Source organism: Rhincodon typus, chromosome 31 (assembly GCF_021869965.1).
Source record: "Rhincodon typus isolate 14 chromosome 31, sRhiTyp1.1, whole genome shotgun sequence".
Classification (NCBI taxonomy): Eukaryota; Metazoa; Chordata; class Chondrichthyes; order Orectolobiformes; family Rhincodontidae; genus Rhincodon; species Rhincodon typus.
Window position 1 is genome coordinate 19,449,956 of NC_063362.1, and position 21,198 is coordinate 19,471,153.

The following is a 21,198-nucleotide window of genomic DNA, read 5'->3' on the forward strand; positions in this document are numbered from 1 at the left end:
TCCCAATCTATTAGCATTACAGTTTTCCAGGAGGAGGAAGAAAAAATAAATCAAGCGAGGGACATCTTTCAAATTGTGGTGTTTAATTTCAACATTCAGATTTCCCATCATTATCAGAAAGGTGGCACTGTTGTATCTCACCAAGTTGGGCCACCTTCACAAGTATAAAGATGGGCCCTGCCCTGGTATTTGGGACACTGTCAGTTTTCCAAAAGAGGCAACCAGAAATGCCTGTGGTGCTGGTGTGGCAGTCTAGCAATTCCAAGGGTTCAGTGTGCTTTTAATCTTTTGTTGGAAAGCTTTTCCACACTTTCTCCTTATACCTTTTCCTACAGGCACCATTTCCTCTTCAACATAGGATCTTTTTTTTGGAGTTAAGGACTTCTTGTGTCCTCTGATTCCATGTTTGTGTAGGTTTATGTAACTTTCGTCTGCTGACAATGTGAATAGTAGACTGATCTTGGTATGATAAACCTTTTACAGAAACTTACAGAATGGGTTATTTAACAAAAGATGAAAACAATAGGAAATCTTGCCACCTGGTTATCACCAGATGGTTGCTGGGAAATCATGTCAACTACTTAAAATAAATTTTAGAACTGTACAAATTCAGTTCATGCTCCTGCAGAATCACATTACTGGCTCATAAAGAAACTTGATGGAGAATGTGCATTTGTACAGAACATACTGTCCTTCAGAATGTCACAATACACTTTACAAACAATTACTATACTGGCTGAGGGAGGAATGCTAGGAGAAAGTCAAAAGGACTTGTATCTTTCTGTTCACATGTTGCTATGTGATTTTTAGATCCACATGTTTATTTGTATGACTGGGTAGTAGTTGGAGCTCCATGTTCAGACTAACAATCCATTCAATGGTTTCATTTGATGTAGTGTGGTTGTGATAGAACCAGGAACTGATTGCTCAAGGGCAGAAGTCCAATCTGTGGGTCATGGCCTGACTTGACCTGTTTCTCATTTCCACTTGCAGAGCAAGTAGCCACATCTTCCTTGACCCTATCCCAAGCAGCTGAGGATTGTCCAACTTTTCTGTGGTGGTTGAAATCTAGGACTTCATCACTTCGGTCAGTTGCCAGGTTGTGGTTGTAATGTCAACTAGATGAGCCATAAAAAGATGGAGCTCGTTAGCTTGTAGGATGTGGAGCCCGTTCCAACAAGGACAACAGGATTTCAGAAGAGTACTTTCTTTTTGAGATAACAAGGTGTAGAGCTGGATGAACACAGCAGGCCAAGCAGCATCAGAGGAGCAGGAAAGCTGACGTTTTGGGTCTGGACCCTTCTTTTTGAGGTTCTGTTTCAGCAGCAGTGCTTCTTCATTAGCTGTCAGCCAGTGGTGTCCTCTGAGGAAGAAGCTTTCCCTACAGACATGGGGAAGTTCAATAAGTGCTAGAACAAGAAACCAGTCGAGCAACCATTTAAACGAAGCAGCTAGAGACTTGGTTTAAAGTCCCAACAGAAAGATGGCATGAAAAACAATGCAGCACACCTTTAGCACTACACAGTGGTGTCATGGATTTGTCAAAATATGCACAGTCAAAAGGTCCTATATACCAACGATGAATTTGAGACCTGCAACAAACCACTCTGCTTGTTTATTAATATATTAACTGTCAGACAGCAGTCAGATATCATCAGCTGAAGTGAGATGTCCTGCTATATTAGAGCACATCCTATAGATTGAGGAGCTCAATTTGCTCTCTGCTCCCTCTAATTTATGGCTGTGTTCAGGCGATTGTCACTCTTTCAAACTCATCCATAAGCATCTCTACTTCACAAACCTTCTGATACCAATCCATATCAGTATGCATTAAACATTCCAGACCGCCTACTTCTATCCCTACTTACCATTCTTCAAGGGAACAGAAAATCCCGATGTTTAGCATTAGCAAGGCATAAAGAGTTTACAATAATAAAGTGAATATAGATGTAAGCACGTGCAGGCTGGCCTCAAAGGAGAGTAGTTTACCTTCATACAGATCAGGGTATGCAGCCTACGGCTCTGGAGCCACATACAGTTCGTTAAGGACGCATTTGGCTCCTGACCTTGATTGATCAAACTCATTTTGACGGCTAGTAAATGGCCTTTTTAAAACAAAAAAAAAAACTTTTACTAACTCTGAACAATATTTTCCCACAAGTACAATTAACTTGTACAATAATCTTTAAGATATGGTTTATAATCATATCCCCATTTTCATAAATACTACTGGCATTTGAGTAAAGGCTTTAAGATGTTGCATTTTTGACTAGATTTTTAAAAATGGCTATTGCCAAAGGTGCTGACCCCTGGTATATGCATTATGTCCACTACTTATGCAATCTTTCAGATATAGACTTAACAATAATGCTCATCTGGAAAGTGAACTTAATATAAAGTCTTCTCATACAAGATCCTTGATCCTGATCTCAATGGATGGGATTAACTCTAACTCTGAAATGACAGTGCTATGACGGAGTCAAATTGGTTTTTGAAATGATAACTGAAGTTATCTTTGTGCTAAGGGTCTGTTTCATAAATGAATTTTCTAAAGTAATCTTGAAAGCTGATGGGCTGGAAAGCATTACACTTGCTATATAAATCTTTTACAATGGCATAAAAGGGATCTTTGAGCCAAAACTAGTCAGAAACCATAATCAAATTCTCAAAAAATAACAGTAGTCCAACAAAAGAAAAGATAATCTTTCAAGTTTTACAAACATTGGATTACATGTGTAGGACTGTTTGCAACATGTATTTAGAAAACCCAAAGTATGTCACATCTCAGTATCTAATCTGTAAAAGTAAATACTATATATTGAAAAACTTTGTGCAATTTGAACTCCTCAGCGACTTCTGTAAGTCTATAATTTTTCTCTAGCATCTTGTGTATAAGACCCCTCTACTAATTATCAGACCTGCTCACATTGCCAAACAGTGTTCGGAGTTGGTGTTTCCTAGCACATCCTGAATGATCTCTGTGCTCTATGCTATTGATAAAAATATGGTATTTCTTGGCAGTTTCTTACTTTTTTTTCTTTCCTCAGCTTGGACTAACAGAATCAAAAGACTGGAAAAGCTTGCTAAATACTTCATTTAGCAATGTTCTTCAAACCCAACTTCAGAAAATAATTTCCAAGCTTTCCTCTGTCCTACATACATTGCCCCTAGCTGGATATCTCGGAAATCCCCAACATCACGACTGAACTTGCAGTTATCCTCTCAGGATAAGTAGGAAAGCTAACAAATGGAACCTTGCCATGATGTCCTGTAAACAAATTTAAAACCAGAAAGTAGCACGTTCAATTGCATCAGTTTAATTTTTCAGCTTCTGACTGCTCATGGTCTCTGAGCTAGACTAGCAGTTCATTAGCAGACAACAGAAACAAATTTGTCATGAGACTTCAGAGGTCAGCTTAAGCCACAATACTCAAAGATCAGATAAAGGAGACATTGGTCAGTCTGGGTTGTATCAAAACCCACGCATTAACTCTGAAAAGACAAAAAAAGGTCAAATCCACAGCCATTACTATTTTCAAACTGTTGAAGAGGGGTAGTTAAAAAAAGAAAAAATATATGAGTGAAGCAAACAGACCATCATTTTACTTTGCATTTCACCTGAAAGACAAACCAACTTAGAAAACCTAAATTAAAGATACTGGAGATCTGAAATATCACAACTGATGAAGTGTTACCAAGCTCAAGACGTTAATATTGCTGAGCTTCACTGGCAATTTCTGTTTTTGTTCCAGAAAACCTAGTTGTTAGTGTTTCAGTCCTGACAAGTTCAAGATGAAAAGCTTCAACTTCAGTCTACTTCGAGCAACGCTTAGAAAACACTGCAAAAGTAACAGTTGGAAACGACCTTGAAATGCAGTTGTACACACAGAGCCGAGTGTTAAATTCCGTTTTTAGAACAATAGGTCCACAAGCTGGTCATAACTTAATGCCTTCATTAATAATAATGAAGGCAGCAATGGCATATTGCTAATGCCACCTGGACTAGCAACCCAGAAACCCAGATTAATGACCTGGGGAAATGGGCACAAATAACAGTACAAAAGCTGTCAAATTCAAATTCAATGAATAGATAAATCTGAGATTAAAACTAATTGTGATGACCGTGAAACTCATCATTTGTTATTTTAATGAAACACATCTGTTCACTTGTGTGTTCCAGGTAAAGAAATCTTCTATCCTTACCTGGTCTGGCTTACAAGCAACTCCAGACTGTTGGTAATACGGTTGATGCTCAACTACCCCTCTGAATTGACCTAGCAAGCCACTCAGTTCATGGGCAATTAGGGATGGACAGCAGATGCTGGCCTTGTTAGGCTGTAGGTGTGCTGAACTTGTCATCAATTAACACAGCAAAGACATGGAGATTTGTGCTTATTTTTTGTGGAGAAGTTCCGGGCTTTGTCCGGTAATGATTATTCTCTGCTGCTCAATCTCAGGGGACAACTAAGTACCCTCTCCTCCTTTTACCAAATCCCAATGTATTCTTCATACTTTTTTTTTGCCTGGAATGATACTGGCAATCACTGATACTCCCTCCTTCCCAAACCTCCAATCACCTTGGCATGCTTCACATCCTCATCCAGCTAAGGTTCACAATTCCCACCAGTTTATGGACAGGATATGACATATTACACATTGGATTAAAACTGAGTAACAACTGGATGATCACATAATCCATGAACTGTGTATCATGTGTATGCATGAGCTCGGAGTGGGGAAATGTTTGGAGCATGAGCCACGTACACACGCAGCATGAAACACAGAACTGCCAACCCTTTCCTCTGTAGAAAGAGAATATTCCCTGTAGCAGCGGGATCATCAGCCTTCAAAATCCGACTTGCTGAAACTGTAAAAGGTGCCACTATTTATATCTGGTGGTTGGTTAGCTCGCCGAGCTGGTTCGTTGTTTTTCCGCAGATGTTTCATTACCCTGCTGGTTATCATCAGTGCAGCCTCTGATGAAGCGCCGTTGTGTTTTCCGCCTGTTATTTAAACTCTGGATATTTAAATCTACTCTCAAACTATTCATATCTGCAGGCACTCAGAAAATATTGCAACGACCCGAGTTTTGGATTAGCAGAGAGGCAGGCACAGAACTGTGCCACCTTTTGTAAGTGGAGCTGCTGCCAACAGCAGGCTGGCACTGTCAGTAACTCAAGTGACTTGCTCCTTCCAGGCAATGGCAGGATGCCATTCTGAAATATTAAACAAAGCAACTATCCTTGCAGTCAGCTCACACAACACCTTTGCCATTTCAACAGACATCAAAACAGGGAGTTTGTTATTTTCTTGTAGACACCTTGGTCTTCCTTTCCTTTCAGTTTTGTGCATTCCCTCCACATCCCTCAGATATGATGGTGACAGCAGGGATGAAGTGAGAACAAGAGAGCAAGATATTAGAATGGTTACAACATAGGTGGTGGCTATTTGGCCCATCAAGTTTGTCTGCTTTCTGCAGGAACAAATCACTAAGTCCTACCCCTTCTAGTGATAGATCATTATCCAATTTTCTTTTAAAGGTCAACATTGAATTTGCCTTCATCACAATCTCAGGTAGTGCATGCTTAAACCTAACCACTCACTGCATAAAAAAGTTGTTCATGTTGTTTCTGATTATTTTGCCATTCAACTTAAATCAGTGCCCTCTGGTTCTTGAACCTACAACTAGTGGGGACTACTTATTTTCACTTATTTGCTCTGCCCAGACTTAGGATTTTGAATACCTCCATCAAATCTTCTCAGTACGGAGAACATCCACCATCTTCAATTTATCCACATAACTGAAGTATCTCATCCTTGGGTCTGTTCTCCTAAATCTTTTCTGCACCCTCTAATAATTGTACATCCTTCCAAAATTGCAGTGCTTAGAAGTCAATAATACTCTAGCTGAGATCAATCCAGCACTTTGTAAACATTTATCATAAATTCCTTACTTTTCCACTCTATGCCTGTGCTTATAAAACCCAACATCCCATAAGCCTATGAACTGCTTTCTCCATCACAAATTTTATATTCGTCATTATTTTCAAGAAAATCTTGCATCCATTCTACAAAAGCCATTGCGCAATGAAAAATAACAAAGAAAGCCAGACTGTGATTGGAATTTCTTGTAAATTTCAATCAGCAAAATTCCTGCATCAAGCAACAACTAAACTCCAGTTGGAGTTTCTCATTTACTTAATGTGCATTATTTGGCAAAATACTACCAGCCTTACACATCAGATCCTGCACCTCCCCCCCCCCAACACATTGAACGTATTGTCAATAGTGCCGAATTAATTCTGATGGCAATAATTAAAACAAAAACACTCATGCCTATTAAAATGGTGAAATCATTTTACCTAAATCACGGATAATCTCCTTAACCATGAATTTGAGCATTCCACGGCTGTGTTCTGGGTGAAGAAAAGCCAAAAATTCTTCTTCATTCAGGAGATGGTTTGCTGGAGGCTCATCAGCCTGAAACCAGCGATCTTTCAGGTTATCCAGAAGTTCCTGAGCTGTAAATCAACAAGACAGCACTTAATTAAAAATGTACTTTTTAAGGAGAACTCTTTTTGGAGATGAACATAATTAAGCCAGAAAACAGAGCATTTCCATGTTCACTGTGAGGCCATACAGTTATTGTACTATCACATATTACGCTTGATATTTTCATGACGTTTCAACTTGGTTGAGGTTTTGCGGAGTTAGCATTCCCCTCATTAAATAATTAGTTTTTCCTAACAATAACTTTAGACAGTACAACTAAAGTTTATCCATCAATGGCAGCAGCTCCTCGGTAATCCAGAAATCAGCTGGACAAAATGGGGTGGCAAAAATGCTAATGCCTGGATTAATAATAAGCCAGAAGGCAGTGTATACTGTTAATGCCATCTGGACTATCAACCCAGAGGCCCATATAATGACCTGGGGAATGAATGCAAATCACAGGACAGACACTGATAGAATTTGAATTCTATTAATAGATAAATTGAAACTAATTATGGTGACCGTGAAACTAATCATCAATTGTTACTTAAAAAAAAGACAAACATCTGGTTCACTTATGTGCACCAGGGAAAGAAATCTTCTACCCTTACCTGGTCTGGCCTACATGCAACTCCAGACTCTCAGTAATATGGTTGAGGCTTAACTACCCCTCTGAATTGACCTAGCAGCCACTCAGTTCATGGGCAATTAGGGATGGGCAGCAGATGCTGCTCTTGCTAGCAACACCAATGAAAGGATAAAAAAAGGCAGTCCATTTTAATGCTATGCCCACTTCTCCGCTATTATTTTCAGTGCATTTTAACAGCACAAGTGTTAGAAAATGGGACACTATCATTTGCACCTCATTACAATGATTAAAGATTATCAATTCTATTCTCTGGCTTAATATCATTGTCTGCCAAAGCTGTCTTTCTGGGCTCCCTCTCTACCTATTCACTTATTCCTACACCCCAAAACCATGCATTCCATCATCACTCACCCAGTCTTCAATCACCTTTTCCTAACTATCAATTCTAAAGAAGGGTCACTGGACTCAAGTTAACTCTGCTTTTTCTCCACTGATGCTGAGAGACCTGCTGAGTTTCTCCAGCAATTTCTATTTTTGTTTCACCTTAGTTTACCACTGAAGACATCAGTAACAATAATTAATCAATCAATTAGCTGCCCACAGTTACAGCCTTGCTACTCTCTACGGCAGCAGCTGTCTTATTACTGACCAAGAATAACAGATGAGCACCACTAAAAGCATCTCAAGGGTAACTAGGGGTGGACAATATATGTTGGCGTATCCTTATGAATTAAACAAAAATCTCCATTTTCTTATCATGAGATTACATAGCATGCTACTGGAATGTTGAAGTTGTCCATGTTTCTGTGTCATTCCAAGTGGCATCAGAAGAGAGTGCTGCACTATCACAAGCAGCATCCTTTACCTCTTCAGCCATTCAAGTAGCATTAATTATCCGAAAAAAAAAAGGGAGTTCTCGCAGTGTCCTGGCCAATATTCCTCCTTTAAACATCACCACTGAAACAGATTGACTAGTTAATCACCACTTTTGCTGTATGTGGAACCTGAGTGCAAATTGACTTCTGCATTTCCCCATGTTGCAACAGTGACTGTATTTTCAAGGTAATCCACTGGCTATAAAATAAGATGCCCTGATAGTGAGAAAGGAATTTTTAAAATGCAGGTTCTTCTCTGCAAAGAGCTTCAATAGTTACTGCTGTGCATCATGCAACTTGACTTGCATAAAAGCCACATGATAAAGTCCCTGGAAGAGGAAGGCAGCATCAGACAGTGGGGTTCTGGCAACTGATTGCTCTTAGCTATGTAGAATGGTCAGCAATTACTGGAGAATATGTAAATATGCCATAAAACAGAGGATGCAGCAAGGTGGAGTTTGGATGAAGGAAATGGAAAATCTTGCTGCATTTACCTCTTGATTATTTATTTAACTTATCTTGGGATGTTTCACTATGTCAAGGGCAGATTAGGATTTTTAGTCTACAATTGTCTCCATTAAAACAAGACAAATAAAGCCTGCTGGTAATGTTACTTCAATACAGAAGTTTTGAGTCACTCAGGAAAATTTGTTAGTATGAAGCCTTGCTCCTACAAATAATCATCTAAAAATTAGGTCACTGTGGATTTTCAGTTCCGCCGTGAAGTAATATATATGCATAAAATTTAAATGTAATATTTCTAACACAAAGCAAATACAGTGAGGAGACCATTCAACTCCTGCATCTAGATTTTCACATTATGGCATCCAACACTGTAGTTTGAATAATCAATTTCCCTAAATCTCCCCTACTCTGCCTGGTGTTAGTGACTGATTTCAAACATCTGTCCTCACTGCCATATCGTACAGCACATTTGGAGACCACATAGCCCATTATCTCTCTACCGGTACTTTGAAAAAAAAAGAGCTATGCAATTCGTCTCCCTATGGCATTCTTACCCTGAAACCCACCAAGCCTCCCTGAATAGCACCTTTCAAGCCCACAACATTTACCCCACTTAGAAGGGCAACAGCAGATGCATCTCCACCTGTAAGCTCTGCTCCAAGCCACATACAATCCTGACTTGGAAAATGCTCCCTTCACTGTTGTTGGAACTTTGGTTGTAGTCTAAGAAGAGTTTTATAAAGCTCAGGAAGACCTCGTTTTGTACTCCATACCTCTATTTATGAAGTGCAGGTTCACGTATGGCTTCGCTAACTGCATTCTCGATATGTCCATTCATCTTCAAAAGGGTGATTTACATGTCAGCAGCCCTTAAATTCCAGCACACCCTTTAGAATTGTGTAGTCCATATTGCCTCTGACTATCCCTTCTCTCAAAATACATCACCTGAAACTTCTCTGCATTGAATTCCATCTACTACATGTCTGCCCATCCTGCTAGGCTAGACTAGACTAGCCATGTCCTGTTACATACAAGCACAAGAAATAGGAGCAGAAGACCACTTAGCCCATTGAGCTGGCTCTGTCATTTAGTAAGATCTTGGCTGATCGATTTGTGCTTCAAACTGCATATTCCTATTCATTCCTGATAACATTTGATGCCATTGCCCCAGCAAGAATCTATCTCGATCTTAAAAAATATTCAATGGCTCCACCTCCACCACCTTCTAAGACAGAATTCCAAAGTTGCACATCCCTCAGAAAAAAACTTCTCATCTGCCCAAAAAAGGGTGATCACTAGTTTTGAAACAGTACACCACTGTTTCCATCCTTCAATTGCGAAAACATCCAGTTACAATGACTTGTTGCTTTCTGCCTTATTTTTCAATTTAGTGTATACTGGCTTCAATTTTGTTAACAGCTTTTCATATGACATTCAGTGAAACACTATTTTAAAATCTATATAGACTGCATCCACCACATTAGCTTTCTCAACAAAAGAAAGGTAGCTGGATGTGGGAAATCAGTTTAACATCAATGACTTGGGTGGTAAAATCGAACCAGTTCTGAGTATTAAATCTGAATGTTAGCTGTATAAAAGGAATAAGTAAACAACATCCAACACTGTCAAAATGGGGATGATTGTGCTTAAATGACTAACATTTTGTTTTGAGGTGAAAAGCAGAAACAAACAAAAAAAAATGTTGGTACATTTCCACAAGGTCTTTGATAAAACCCTTCCCTATTACAAAACCTAAAGCAATAAAATCAAGACTAGAATTTTGTCTGAAATTAACAGTTGACTGAAGGAAAGAGGGCATCAGGGACAGAGATGGAGGAAGGAGAAAATATTAAATGGAATGCCTCATGACATGATGTTTGAGCACTTACTGTTTCTAATCTACAATAGTGATCAATTCGTAAATCAAACAACATCTGCTCAAATTCCCTAATGATTCTCAAATAGCAGAGACAGTCCAGACAGAGGAAAGAACCAGAAGGAGGGTTGATAGGTTTGAAGTCCTAACCATGGGCCTACACAATCTTAAAGTTCAAATAAAACTCAAAGGGCAACTACAAAATTTCAATGACCACAGAATGCGGTTACAAAATTCAGAGTTACCTCCTTCCATTTTCAAAAGGTCACTGTTCCCCTGACCTAATACCCTCAGGTCCACATTCTACCCCTTCCCCTCAACTCCAGGCAACAGGTTCCAGGCAGGCACTAGACACTTTAAGACTCAATGTCACTGATCTTTCCCAGAAGGAGTTCAGATGCTACGTGTGTTTGCTGCTTATGCTATATCTTCACAACTTGGGGAATAGAGAAGTATGAACAGGCAATATAATCAAAATGTTGAACCACATCAGGAATGCTTATATGGATAACAAATCCTGGGGTGGGAACTGAAACTGGTGCTTCTGGCTCAGAGGCAGGATTACGACCCATTGTACTACAAGACTTTCCTTCATTATTAGTGGCAAAAATCTTTTCCGATGTTAATATCTCTCATGCTGTCTCACCAAACTGAATTATTTTAAAATTGTGAAGTGAATAGAACACTTGCAGTAAATCTCATTGCAGTATAACTCAAATTCCGTATTATTCCTCATCATAAAAGAAAATACCATATTGCTCCAGTTAGTGAACTAAATATTCATTTTGCTGGCTAAAGTCTTTCACTGCTCCCACCTTAAAAATATCTTGGCCCTGTTCACCTCTCAGCTAACATTTTAAACTGTAGTCAGTGTCTCTCTCGTTTTCTCCATAAGCCGGTCACAGGAGGCAAAAAGGATCAATGCCCCAATTGCTTCTCAATGTCTGAGGCTTGGCCAGCTAAGTTGGCTTTCATCCTTACAGTTGCAGGTCTCAGCTGTAACCTCATGCTGAGGTTGCACAAACTTGTGATGTTGCAAAGAACATTTGTGAATACCAATTGGAGGTGCTGGAATATGGCAACACATACTACCCCCTACCCACCAACCCCCTCATTCCCCAGATTACAAAGGTAAATTATTTCAAAGTGGTGCATTGGCCTTTAAGGGAGCTCAAACACCCTTAGTCTCTCTTTGCCTTTGTTGAGGCAGAGGGATAATGTCAGTTTCTTAGGGATTAACCCCAACAGCCTGAAATTTGACTTGTCAAAAATTACACTGTTTAAATTATAAAACACAAAAATTTAAATTTTATTATTTATTGCAGATTAAACCAGACTTGCTTTCTGTAAAGGACCGTATTCATAAGTGCTGCCCTGACTCTACATTTAATCTTCTTGAATGGAAAGAAATTTGGGAGTCCAAGAAAAGATATTATAGAAACAAATCCAAAGTGCAAGAACCAACATTGGGAACATTGGCCCCTATCTCAAGGGAGATGGAACACAGAAATGAATATTCAGTGACTCAGTCAAAAGTTATTTGGAATATGAGGTTTTGTTTTCGCTAATGAACCTCAGGTAGGACATACAATATTGGCATCAAACAGGATATGTGACATATTCACCAGTATCAATCCAGAACAATAATTATCCAGATATTGACACTGTACTGGCAAAAGCAACATGAGAAAGTCTATTGTGCAAGGAATCACAGGAATATAAATCAGTTTGATTAATGGGCTGTATGTTTAGGCATAAACAAGGAATTAGTTAAACAGAACAGCACAAAACAAGTGTTTTGGGAGAAGTGAACAACTAACATTAAATGTAGCTCAGTAAATATTGAATACTTGGTTCACAAATGAGTCCTTAAGTGGAACAGAAGATATTTTCAGTTTTCTGACATCTAAAATTTAACCCCTTCAGTGGTGGATTAAGCAATACAAAAATTTCCCCAGATGTAAATAGCAAATATCTGCCTGGTATTTCAAGTCAAAAATGTTTCCACTATGTTATAGCTGAAAATTGCTGATTTCTATGTGAAGCTTGGAGACAACACTGATAACATCTCCACTGTGAGCATAATTACCCTTTCATGAGGGGGCGCTTGGGTTTTGTGCAACGCTTAACTTTGCAGGTTTGCAAAGAGAGAGGTAAAGAAAACAGGAAGCTCTGTAGGTTTCAGAAGGTCTTTTGAAAGGTTAAGGTGAGCCGATCATTCTTTTACTCCACAATGAACCTTTCCACCCATGCTAAATATATTTCCACAAATGCTGACCATCCTCTCTGATGACCCATTCTCCATTCAAAAAACAGCAAAAAAAAGGTTATTCAACCACCAGAGGCATCAACTGATCCAGTTCCAATCACTGTCTCATACACACTAGGGAAAGGCTTCAGAAATGTGAAGCACAAAGGGACTTGGAAATCCTAGTTCAGGACTCTTAAGGTTAACATGCAAGGTTCAGTTGACAGTTAAGAAGGCAAATACAATGCTCGTATTAATTTCAAGGCGGCTAGAATACAAGAGCAGGAATGTTCTGCTGAGGCTATATAAAGCTCTGGTTAGATCATATTTGGATTATGAGCAGTTTTGAGTCCCACATTTAAAGAAGGATGGGCTGGTGTTGGAGGGGGCCCAGAGGAGGTTTACAAGAATGGAGGGATAAAAGGCTTGTCATGTGAGGAGCGGTTGAGGTCTCTAGGTCTGTACTTGGAGTTTAAAAGGATGAGGAGGAATCTGATTGAAATTTATGGATGAGGGGACTGGATAAAGTGGACGTGGGGATGATGTTTCACTTGTAGGAGAGACTGGGACCGGAGGCCACAGCCTCAAAGTGACAGGCAGGAGAATGGGATTGAGAAAATAAAAGGAAAGGCAATGGCCTAAATGTATTATCACTGGACTGTTAATCTAGGAACCCAGCTAATGTTCTGGGGACTTGGGTCTGAATGTGAATGCAATATAAATCTGACATTAATCATTCAATGATGACCAACTGTCAATTGTCAGAAAAACCCATCTGGTTCACTAATGCACTTTAGAGAAGGGAGCTGCCATCCTTATCCGATCTGGCCTACGTATGACTCCAGACTCTCAGCAGTGTGATTGACTCTTGACTGCCCTCTGGGATGGGCAATAAATACTGGCCTAACCACTGACTCCCTCATCCGGTGAGGGAATTAAAAAAACATAATCAGCTATGAATGAATTATAGAGCTGACTCGATGGGCCCAATGGCCTAATTCTTTTCCTGTGTCTTACAGTTTACACTTTCAAAGAGGATTCACTGGGTGGGATTCAGGAGTGGAAATCCTGACTGATATTAGGATTTTTAATTTTAGAGAAAGGTGATACCAATTTATATTGAAAGGGATCCATGATCCCGAAACAATCCCTTTCCTCCAGCGAGGCAAGAGAGACAGAAGGCAAATTCCCTGCTCCAGAACTTCTGTTTATGCAGCGTTTTGACCTACGAAAGGGTATGAATGATCCAGTGTTGAATTAATTTATTGCTTGAATAGACAAATACTTGGACTTGCAGGGAAACAAGAGATACGAGGAGCAGGCAAGACGGTGGAGCTGAAGTACAAGATCAGCCAAGATCATGCTGAGAGGCACAGCAAGCTCAACAGGCTGAATGGTTTCCCTCACCTCTATTTCTTGAGTTTAAAGACTACAAGGTGCACAATGACGGTTTAAGCTGATTGATTGTTCACTCACCCCCATACTCCCTAGATAGACCAAATAAGACCAAGAGTCTCTTTATTGGAACTAGATAACACAACCCCAGAAGCAGAACAGCTGTAACTCTAACACCTCTCTCCCCTTCCTGGACCTCTCTGTCTCCATATCGGGCAACCACCTAGAAACCGATATTCATTTCAAGCCCACCGACTCCCACAGCTACCTAGAATACTCCTCCTCCCACCCACCTTCCTGCAAAAATGCTATCCCCTATTCCCAATTCCTTCGCCTCCGCCGCATCTGCTCCCAGGATGAGGCATTCCACTCCCGTACATCTCAGTTGTCCTCGTTTTTCAAGGACCGTAACTTCCCCTCCTCGGTGGTCGAGAACGCCCTCAACCGTGTCTCCCACATCTCCCGCACCTCATCCCTCACACCCCGTCCACGCAATAAGAACCAAAAAAGAATCCCCCTCGTCCTTACGTACCACCCCACCAACCTCCGGATCCAACTCATCATCCTCCAACACTTCCGCCATCTGCAATCCGACCCCACCACCAAAGACATCTTTCCATCCCCACCCTTATCTGCTTTCCGGAGGGACAACTCTCTCCGTGACTCCCTTGTCCGCTCCACACTCCCCTCCAGCTCCACCACACCCGGCACTTTTCCCTGCAACCGCAGGAAGTGCTACACCTGCCCCCATACCTCCTCCCTCACCCCCATCCCAGGCCCCAAGAAGACTTTCCACATCAAGCAGATGTTCACCTGCACATCTGCCAATGTGGTATACTGCATCCGGTGTGGCTTCCTCTACATCGGGGAAACCAAGCGGAGGCTCGGGGACCGCTTTGCAGAACACCTACGCTCGGTTCGCAATAAACAACTGCACCTCCCAGTCGCGAACCATTTCAACTCCCCCTCCCATTCCTCAGACGACATGTCCATCCTGGGCCTCCTGCAGTGCCACAACGATGCCACCCGAAGGTTGCAGGAACAGCAACTCATATTCCGCTTGGGAACCCTGCAGCCCAATGGTATCAATGTGGATTTCACAAGTTTCAAAATCTCCCCTCCCCCTACTGCATCCCAAAACCAGTCCAGCTCGTCCCTGCCTCCCTAACCTGTTCTTCCTCCCACCTATCCCCTCCTCCCACCTCAAGCCACACCTCCATCTCCTACCGACCAACCTCATCCCGCCCCCTTGACCTGTCCGTCCTCCCTGGACTGACCTATCCCCTTCCTAACTCCCTACCTACACTCACCTTTACTGGCTCCATCCCCGCCTCTTCGACCTGTTTGTTTCCTCTCCACCTATCCTCTCCGCCTCCCACTCTCTCCCTATTTATTTCGGAACCCCCTTCCCCTCCCCCTTTTCTGAAGAAGGGTCTAGGCCCGAAACGTCAGCCTCTCTGCTCCTATGATGCTGCTTGGCCTGCTGTGTTCATCCAGCCCTGCACCTTGTTGTCTCGGATTCTCCAGCATCTACAGTTCCTACTTTCTCTGTAACAGTAACTTTGTTGTTCACTGTATTGGCCCAGTTTCTTTAAGATGTGCAGTCATTTATGAACACATCTGAAACAAATACCAGGTCTTTTAGCATCAATATAGTCTTGAATATTGTCTGCTTAATTTACTGGGGTTGGAGCTTGAAATCAATTGCAGCCCATATAGGATGCACAAATCAGAGTTGAAATGTGTACATTTTGTTAGGTTATTGTCAACACTGACTCACTTTCTTCATCAATTTTCAGTTCTTCATTGTTCTTTATTTTCTCTGCAACCTCTTCCTCGTTAAACCCTTTGCTTGCGAGAAACTTGATTCGATACTCATCCCAGGACACTTGACCTACATAAAAACAGTACAAGTTTAAAAAAGTGCTTGTAGTAAATTCTGTGACACAAGATGCTTGGATAGTTTTTTCTTTCATACAAAACAATTAAACAGTTTCTGCTTGAGGAAGGATCTTGGACTGATCCCAAAGTTTGAGTGTGATAGGGTAATTTCATTCTTGCACCATTCTCTCATTCATTTTTAAAATCAAAGAAAAATTAGTCTCTTTCACTTCTCAACACTATCTGCCTCTAACAATTCTTGCATTGGTTTGCCCCATGTGGTCAGTCTTGTCCCGTTTGAAACGGCAGAGATTAACTGAGAAGCACAGTAGTTACTGGTTCAGGATGCAGCTGTAGCTAGGGGACAAGAAACACAGGGACACTTGTTATGCATATATTTTAAGAAGGTAGCCTAGACCCTAACATTTTCTTATTTTAAAGGTAGGTGTGAAGTGGGTGTTCCAGGTGCAATGTAACTTGTCAAACCACTTGGCTTTAAGCAAAACACTACAGTTAAAACATGACTAAAAGCAGAATTTAGAATAAGTTAACTATTGGAAAACTTAACCAAATACTCTATACAGTAACTTAACTAATTAACTGTTCCAATATAGTAATATTCCATAAGCAAACATAGATTCTTAAAAGACGGGAGGGAACAGAGAGATTTCAGAGAACGGCAGTTAGGAATCATTTACTGAAGCTTGCAACCCTCCGGTACTCAAAACATTTTGTTGCTGTTACAGTTAAAAAACACTAGGACAAACCTCAACTGGGAGAACTGGCCATTCCCTTTACATTGTTAAAGTGCTACTCTCTAGACTCTTCTGTATCTCTGCCTTTACAATCTCTCCTCAAAAGAAAAACCAAGAACAAAAAACCTTTGTAAAAAGTGACAGCATCGTCACACACTTTTAATCTATTCCATCCAACCTGAAGCTGGTCTTATCAGAGAGGCAAAAATCAGCAAAACTGGACTTTTAATCTGTGAAAGAAAAGTGACCCACAGGATTCACTACGGTGCTTGTATTCTTCCACACCTGGAAAAGAACACAAGTAGCTTCACCCCAAAGTTGGAAGACAAAGCCAAAATAGCAGAGTTAGTTAACACAACCAAGCTACTGGAGTTAATGAATACTTCTCAGGAGATGGGCTGACAATTGGCATTTAAAGAGAAAGACTTTTATTTCGATGGTACCTTTAAATGACATCAGAACGTCCCAAAGCACTTTACAGGCAATGAAGAGGACATGAGATTACTGACATTCATGGTGCTGATCAGCCCACTCAATAGTTGATGAAATACTCGTCACAGCTGTCACAAAAACAATTAGCAACTAGAAATATTTGCTGGGTATGACACAGCAACAGTCAAAAAGTGGAGACCATCCAAAGAGCTAAATGTATTGTAAACAGGACAGTTTTAAAAAGACAACCGAGTTGGGACTGTTTTTAAAAAAAAACAAATAAAGCAAGTCCTGTACTTACTACAATGCTTTTCACAATCAACTCAAAATGCCTTTTTCAGCCAACTAAGTACTTTTGAAGGTGTTTGCTGCTGTAATCAGCTGTTTTCATGATGTGAACGAAGGGATAAATACTTGACCAACACATCTAGTAACTTGCCTACTCAATCACTACACAGTGTGGTAGCAGGCTATTCAGCCCATGGGTCCCACATTGACCATCGAGTATCCCATGCAGACCCAGACCCCTACCCTATCCCTGTAACCTTGCATTTCCCAAGGCTAATCCACCTAACCTACACATGCCTGTACACAATGGGCAATTTAGTATAGCCAATGCACTTAACTTGCACATCTTTGGACTGTAGGAGGAAACTAGAGTATCCAGAGGAAACCCACTCAGACACAAGGAGAGTGTGAAAACTCCACACAGTCACCAGAGGATGGAATCAAACTCAGGTACTTGGCGCTTGAGGCAGCAGTGCTAATCAGTGAACCACCGTTCCCTGAAATAGTGTCATAGAATCTCAACATCTACTTGGATAGGGCCATAGTTTGAAGTCATATCAAAAAGCCAGCATCTCCAATAATGCAGCATTAAAGTGGGCTCAAACCAGGGAGTGGGGCTTGACCTAAGAACCTTGCAGCTCAGAGGCAAGGCCTAGCTGACACAGGGAATATGGAGTAAATGTAACTTTTGACTTAAGGAAGCATCCTAAAGTAATCACAAGATCATTGCAGGGACAGGTTTGGAGAAATAGGTTTCACAAAGCAAACAATGGTTAATGGGTCATGGCATACACTACCACGAATAATGGAAGCAGAGTTCATAATGGTATTAAAAAGGGAAACTAATAAATATTTGGAGCAACATTTTGTAAAGGGCATCAGAAAAACAGAACTAAATAGACAAACCATTCAAAGGGACCGCACAGGAAACGTTATCCGAGTTGTAAAATTTTACCCAACAGCTAAGCAAATAATTTTGAAAATGGTGCCTCTTTTGTGGCAAAATACTGCCCACTTATGGCCCTTGAGAGAATCAGATTAACTCAGAAAATTGGAAAATACTTAACTGAAATTTATATTTGATAAGGAACCGAAAGAAAGATGCTGACAATGCATAACCAATTAAAATAAATTTGGATTTATACAGCACCATTAACATAATAAAACAAAAATCCAGTGAGCCACATAACACAATATGACAGTGAATAACCAAAAACTTGGATAAAGCGATTTGTTTTAAGGAGCATCCAAAAAACAGTTAGAATGGTTTGTTGGGGGAATTCCAGGGCTTAGGGCCTTGACTGCTGAAGGAATGGCTACCAATGGCAGGTGATTAAAATTGAGGATGCTCAAGAGGTCTGAATTGGAGCAGCATAATTATGGAGGCTCTTGTGGTTGGAAAAAATTGAGATCAGAAAGGGCAAGGCCATGGACGGACTCAAAACAAAGCTTAGAATTTGTTTTAAAAAAAAATCAAGATGTTACTTAATCAGGAGACATCTAAGTCAGTAAGTACAGAAGCAGATAGGGAATTTGGACAGGAGTAGCAAAGTGTTTTGTGCGGCAATATCACCGTGCTAAATGGGATAGATTTCCAACAATTCAAGACTGGACATCCATTTGTGCTATGGGCCAGTAACAGCAGCAGCAGAACAGCACTTCAACACAATCTACGACCCCATGGCTCTGTTATTAGCATCAAGCCAGGCAATCAACTCTGGTTCAATGAAAACTGCAGGGAAGCATGCCAGGAGCTACATCAGACATACCCAAAAATGAGGGGTCAACCTGGTGAAGCTACAACATGGCAACTTGTAAGCCAAACAGCACAAGCAGCAAGTGATAAACACAGCTGAACAATTCAACAGCCAACATATCAGATTTAAGCTTAATAGACCTATGTTGTGAATGGTGGTAGACAATTAAGCAATCCACTGGGAGGAGATTCCATTTTGTAAGGTCAGAACTGGGGATGTTCAATGATTCCACAATGTTCAATACTATTTGCTACACAAATGCTGAAGCAATCTATAACCAAATACAGCAAGATGTGGACAGTATCCAAGCTTAGGTGGATAGGTGGCAAGTCAGCTCAGTTAACTGCATGGCTTATAATACAGAGTAATGCCAACAGCATGGGTTCAAATCTCATATCGGCTAAGGGCTTTTCTTCTCAACCTCTCCTTTCAATAGAGCATGACAATCCTCAGGTCAAATCACTAGTTGCCTCTCTAATGAGACAGCAGCCGTATGGTCCAGTAGGACTATACATCTACATCACATGGCCTTCAGGAGAATCAGAAGGCATTTCACCACCATCCTCACCAGGGTAATTAGGGATGGGAAATAAATACTGGCATAGCCAGCATTGCCCACATCCCATGCATTAATAAGAAAAAAAAAAGTGTGTGAAGGGTTGAATGTACAGTTATCAACAGTCAAGTACAAAAACGTATAAAGCTTGCCATCTAAAGTTGGCATGCGATCTTACAATTCTTGAAACGAGTTTTTGAGGAAACCGGGAGAAGACAGTCTTCTCTCCCTTTTCAGTAGTTCCCTTCACCAAATCGTATACATGTCTTTTTTACAAATTCCTGCTGTGAACAGTTGCAGCTGTGGTGGTTCATCATACTACAATAGCACAAACCACATCTAAGACAGTTTTTTTTTGTTGAAATTACATGCATCTAATGTAAATAATGGTCCAGGAAATTTGTTTCACTGTGACCACCACCACCTAAACCACTAGTTTCACAGGACACAACTTTGTGGTGCTGAATTAACCAGTGCATAATAACTCTTTACTTTGTATTAAAGGTCATGCAATCACTAGAATTATGTGATTGTTCAGTTTAGATCAGAGATTTAATAGAGGTTCAAAATCATGAAGGGTTTGAGTAGAAGGATTGGGGAGAAACAATTTCTGTTGGCAGGAGAAAAATGACAAAGATGAGAGCTTTTCAAAAAAAAAAGTTCTGATGGTCTGGAATATACCGCCTGCGAAGGTGGCTGAAGCCATTTCATTTGACAACTTCCAAAAGGAAGTTGCACAGATATCTGAAAAAAAAAAGGCTGAGGGGAAGGAGTTGGGGAGGGGAAGGAGTTGGGGAGTGGACAGCTGACTGTCAATTAGACCACTTTCAAAACAACGTGACAGGCCGAATTCCATTATCTTAGTTGTTATGCTCCACTTTGCCTGGATTTTTTTCAGCATTGTATTTCTTTGTGTCCTGTTTTTATTGTGGAATAAACAGCATTGCAAGCAATGGCCACTCAACACCACAGATATTGGTCTCTGGAGGATGGCAGATTGGTAATGCTATTTAGTGGCAAGTTATTTTATACTGGGATAGAAGTGAAGCTTTTCTAAGGACTACTGTCAAATGATAAGAACATTGAGGAATGACTCAGTACTGCCTTTTTCTGAATTGATTTAATAACTTTATATCCACCATTGCCACAGCACTTTTAACGTTCTCCTTTGTAAGTACATGCTGTCTAAGATAGCAATACGTTTTGAAGGAATGGTAAGAAATAACTCCTTAACTATGTATTCAATCCTGTATCATACAGTAAACATTGCCCATTTTTAACGGCCAAGGTGTGTGATTTATCGTGCAGGTTGATAGGGATCAATTCTCTAGTTGGGACTGACCTTGTATTCAGCTAGTGATGCAATGATTTGCATTCACTAGCAGAAAAGTACTACTCAAATCAGCAGGATTATGCAAATAAAACGTTAGGGCTGGGACTAATAAATAATCTCAAAACCACTATCCTAAATAATCAGAGCCTGCAAGGAGATAAATATCAGTGCAAATAGGAAATAATATTGGCCCAGAAATTTTTTTTAAAAAATCTGTCTTCCAGAGTGGGACGCTGAACCTCAGACTAGAATTAGA

At 40.5% G+C, this 21,198-nt stretch overlaps 1 protein-coding gene across 1 annotated transcript in view; it reads right to left on the reverse strand.

The window, feature by feature from the left end:
* The window catches only part of sdf4 (stromal cell derived factor 4), a 67,724-nt gene that overhangs the window by 34,674 nt on the left and 11,852 nt on the right, over positions 1 to 21,198 (reverse strand). The window contains exons 3-4 of the mRNA XM_048614886.1: positions 15,721 to 15,909; positions 6,363 to 6,521 (exon numbers count right to left, since the gene is read on the reverse strand). Coding sequence (XP_048470843.1) covers positions 6,363 to 6,521; positions 15,721 to 15,909 — 348 coding nt within the window. The remainder of the gene's footprint in view (positions 1 to 6,362; positions 6,522 to 15,720; positions 15,910 to 21,198) is intronic.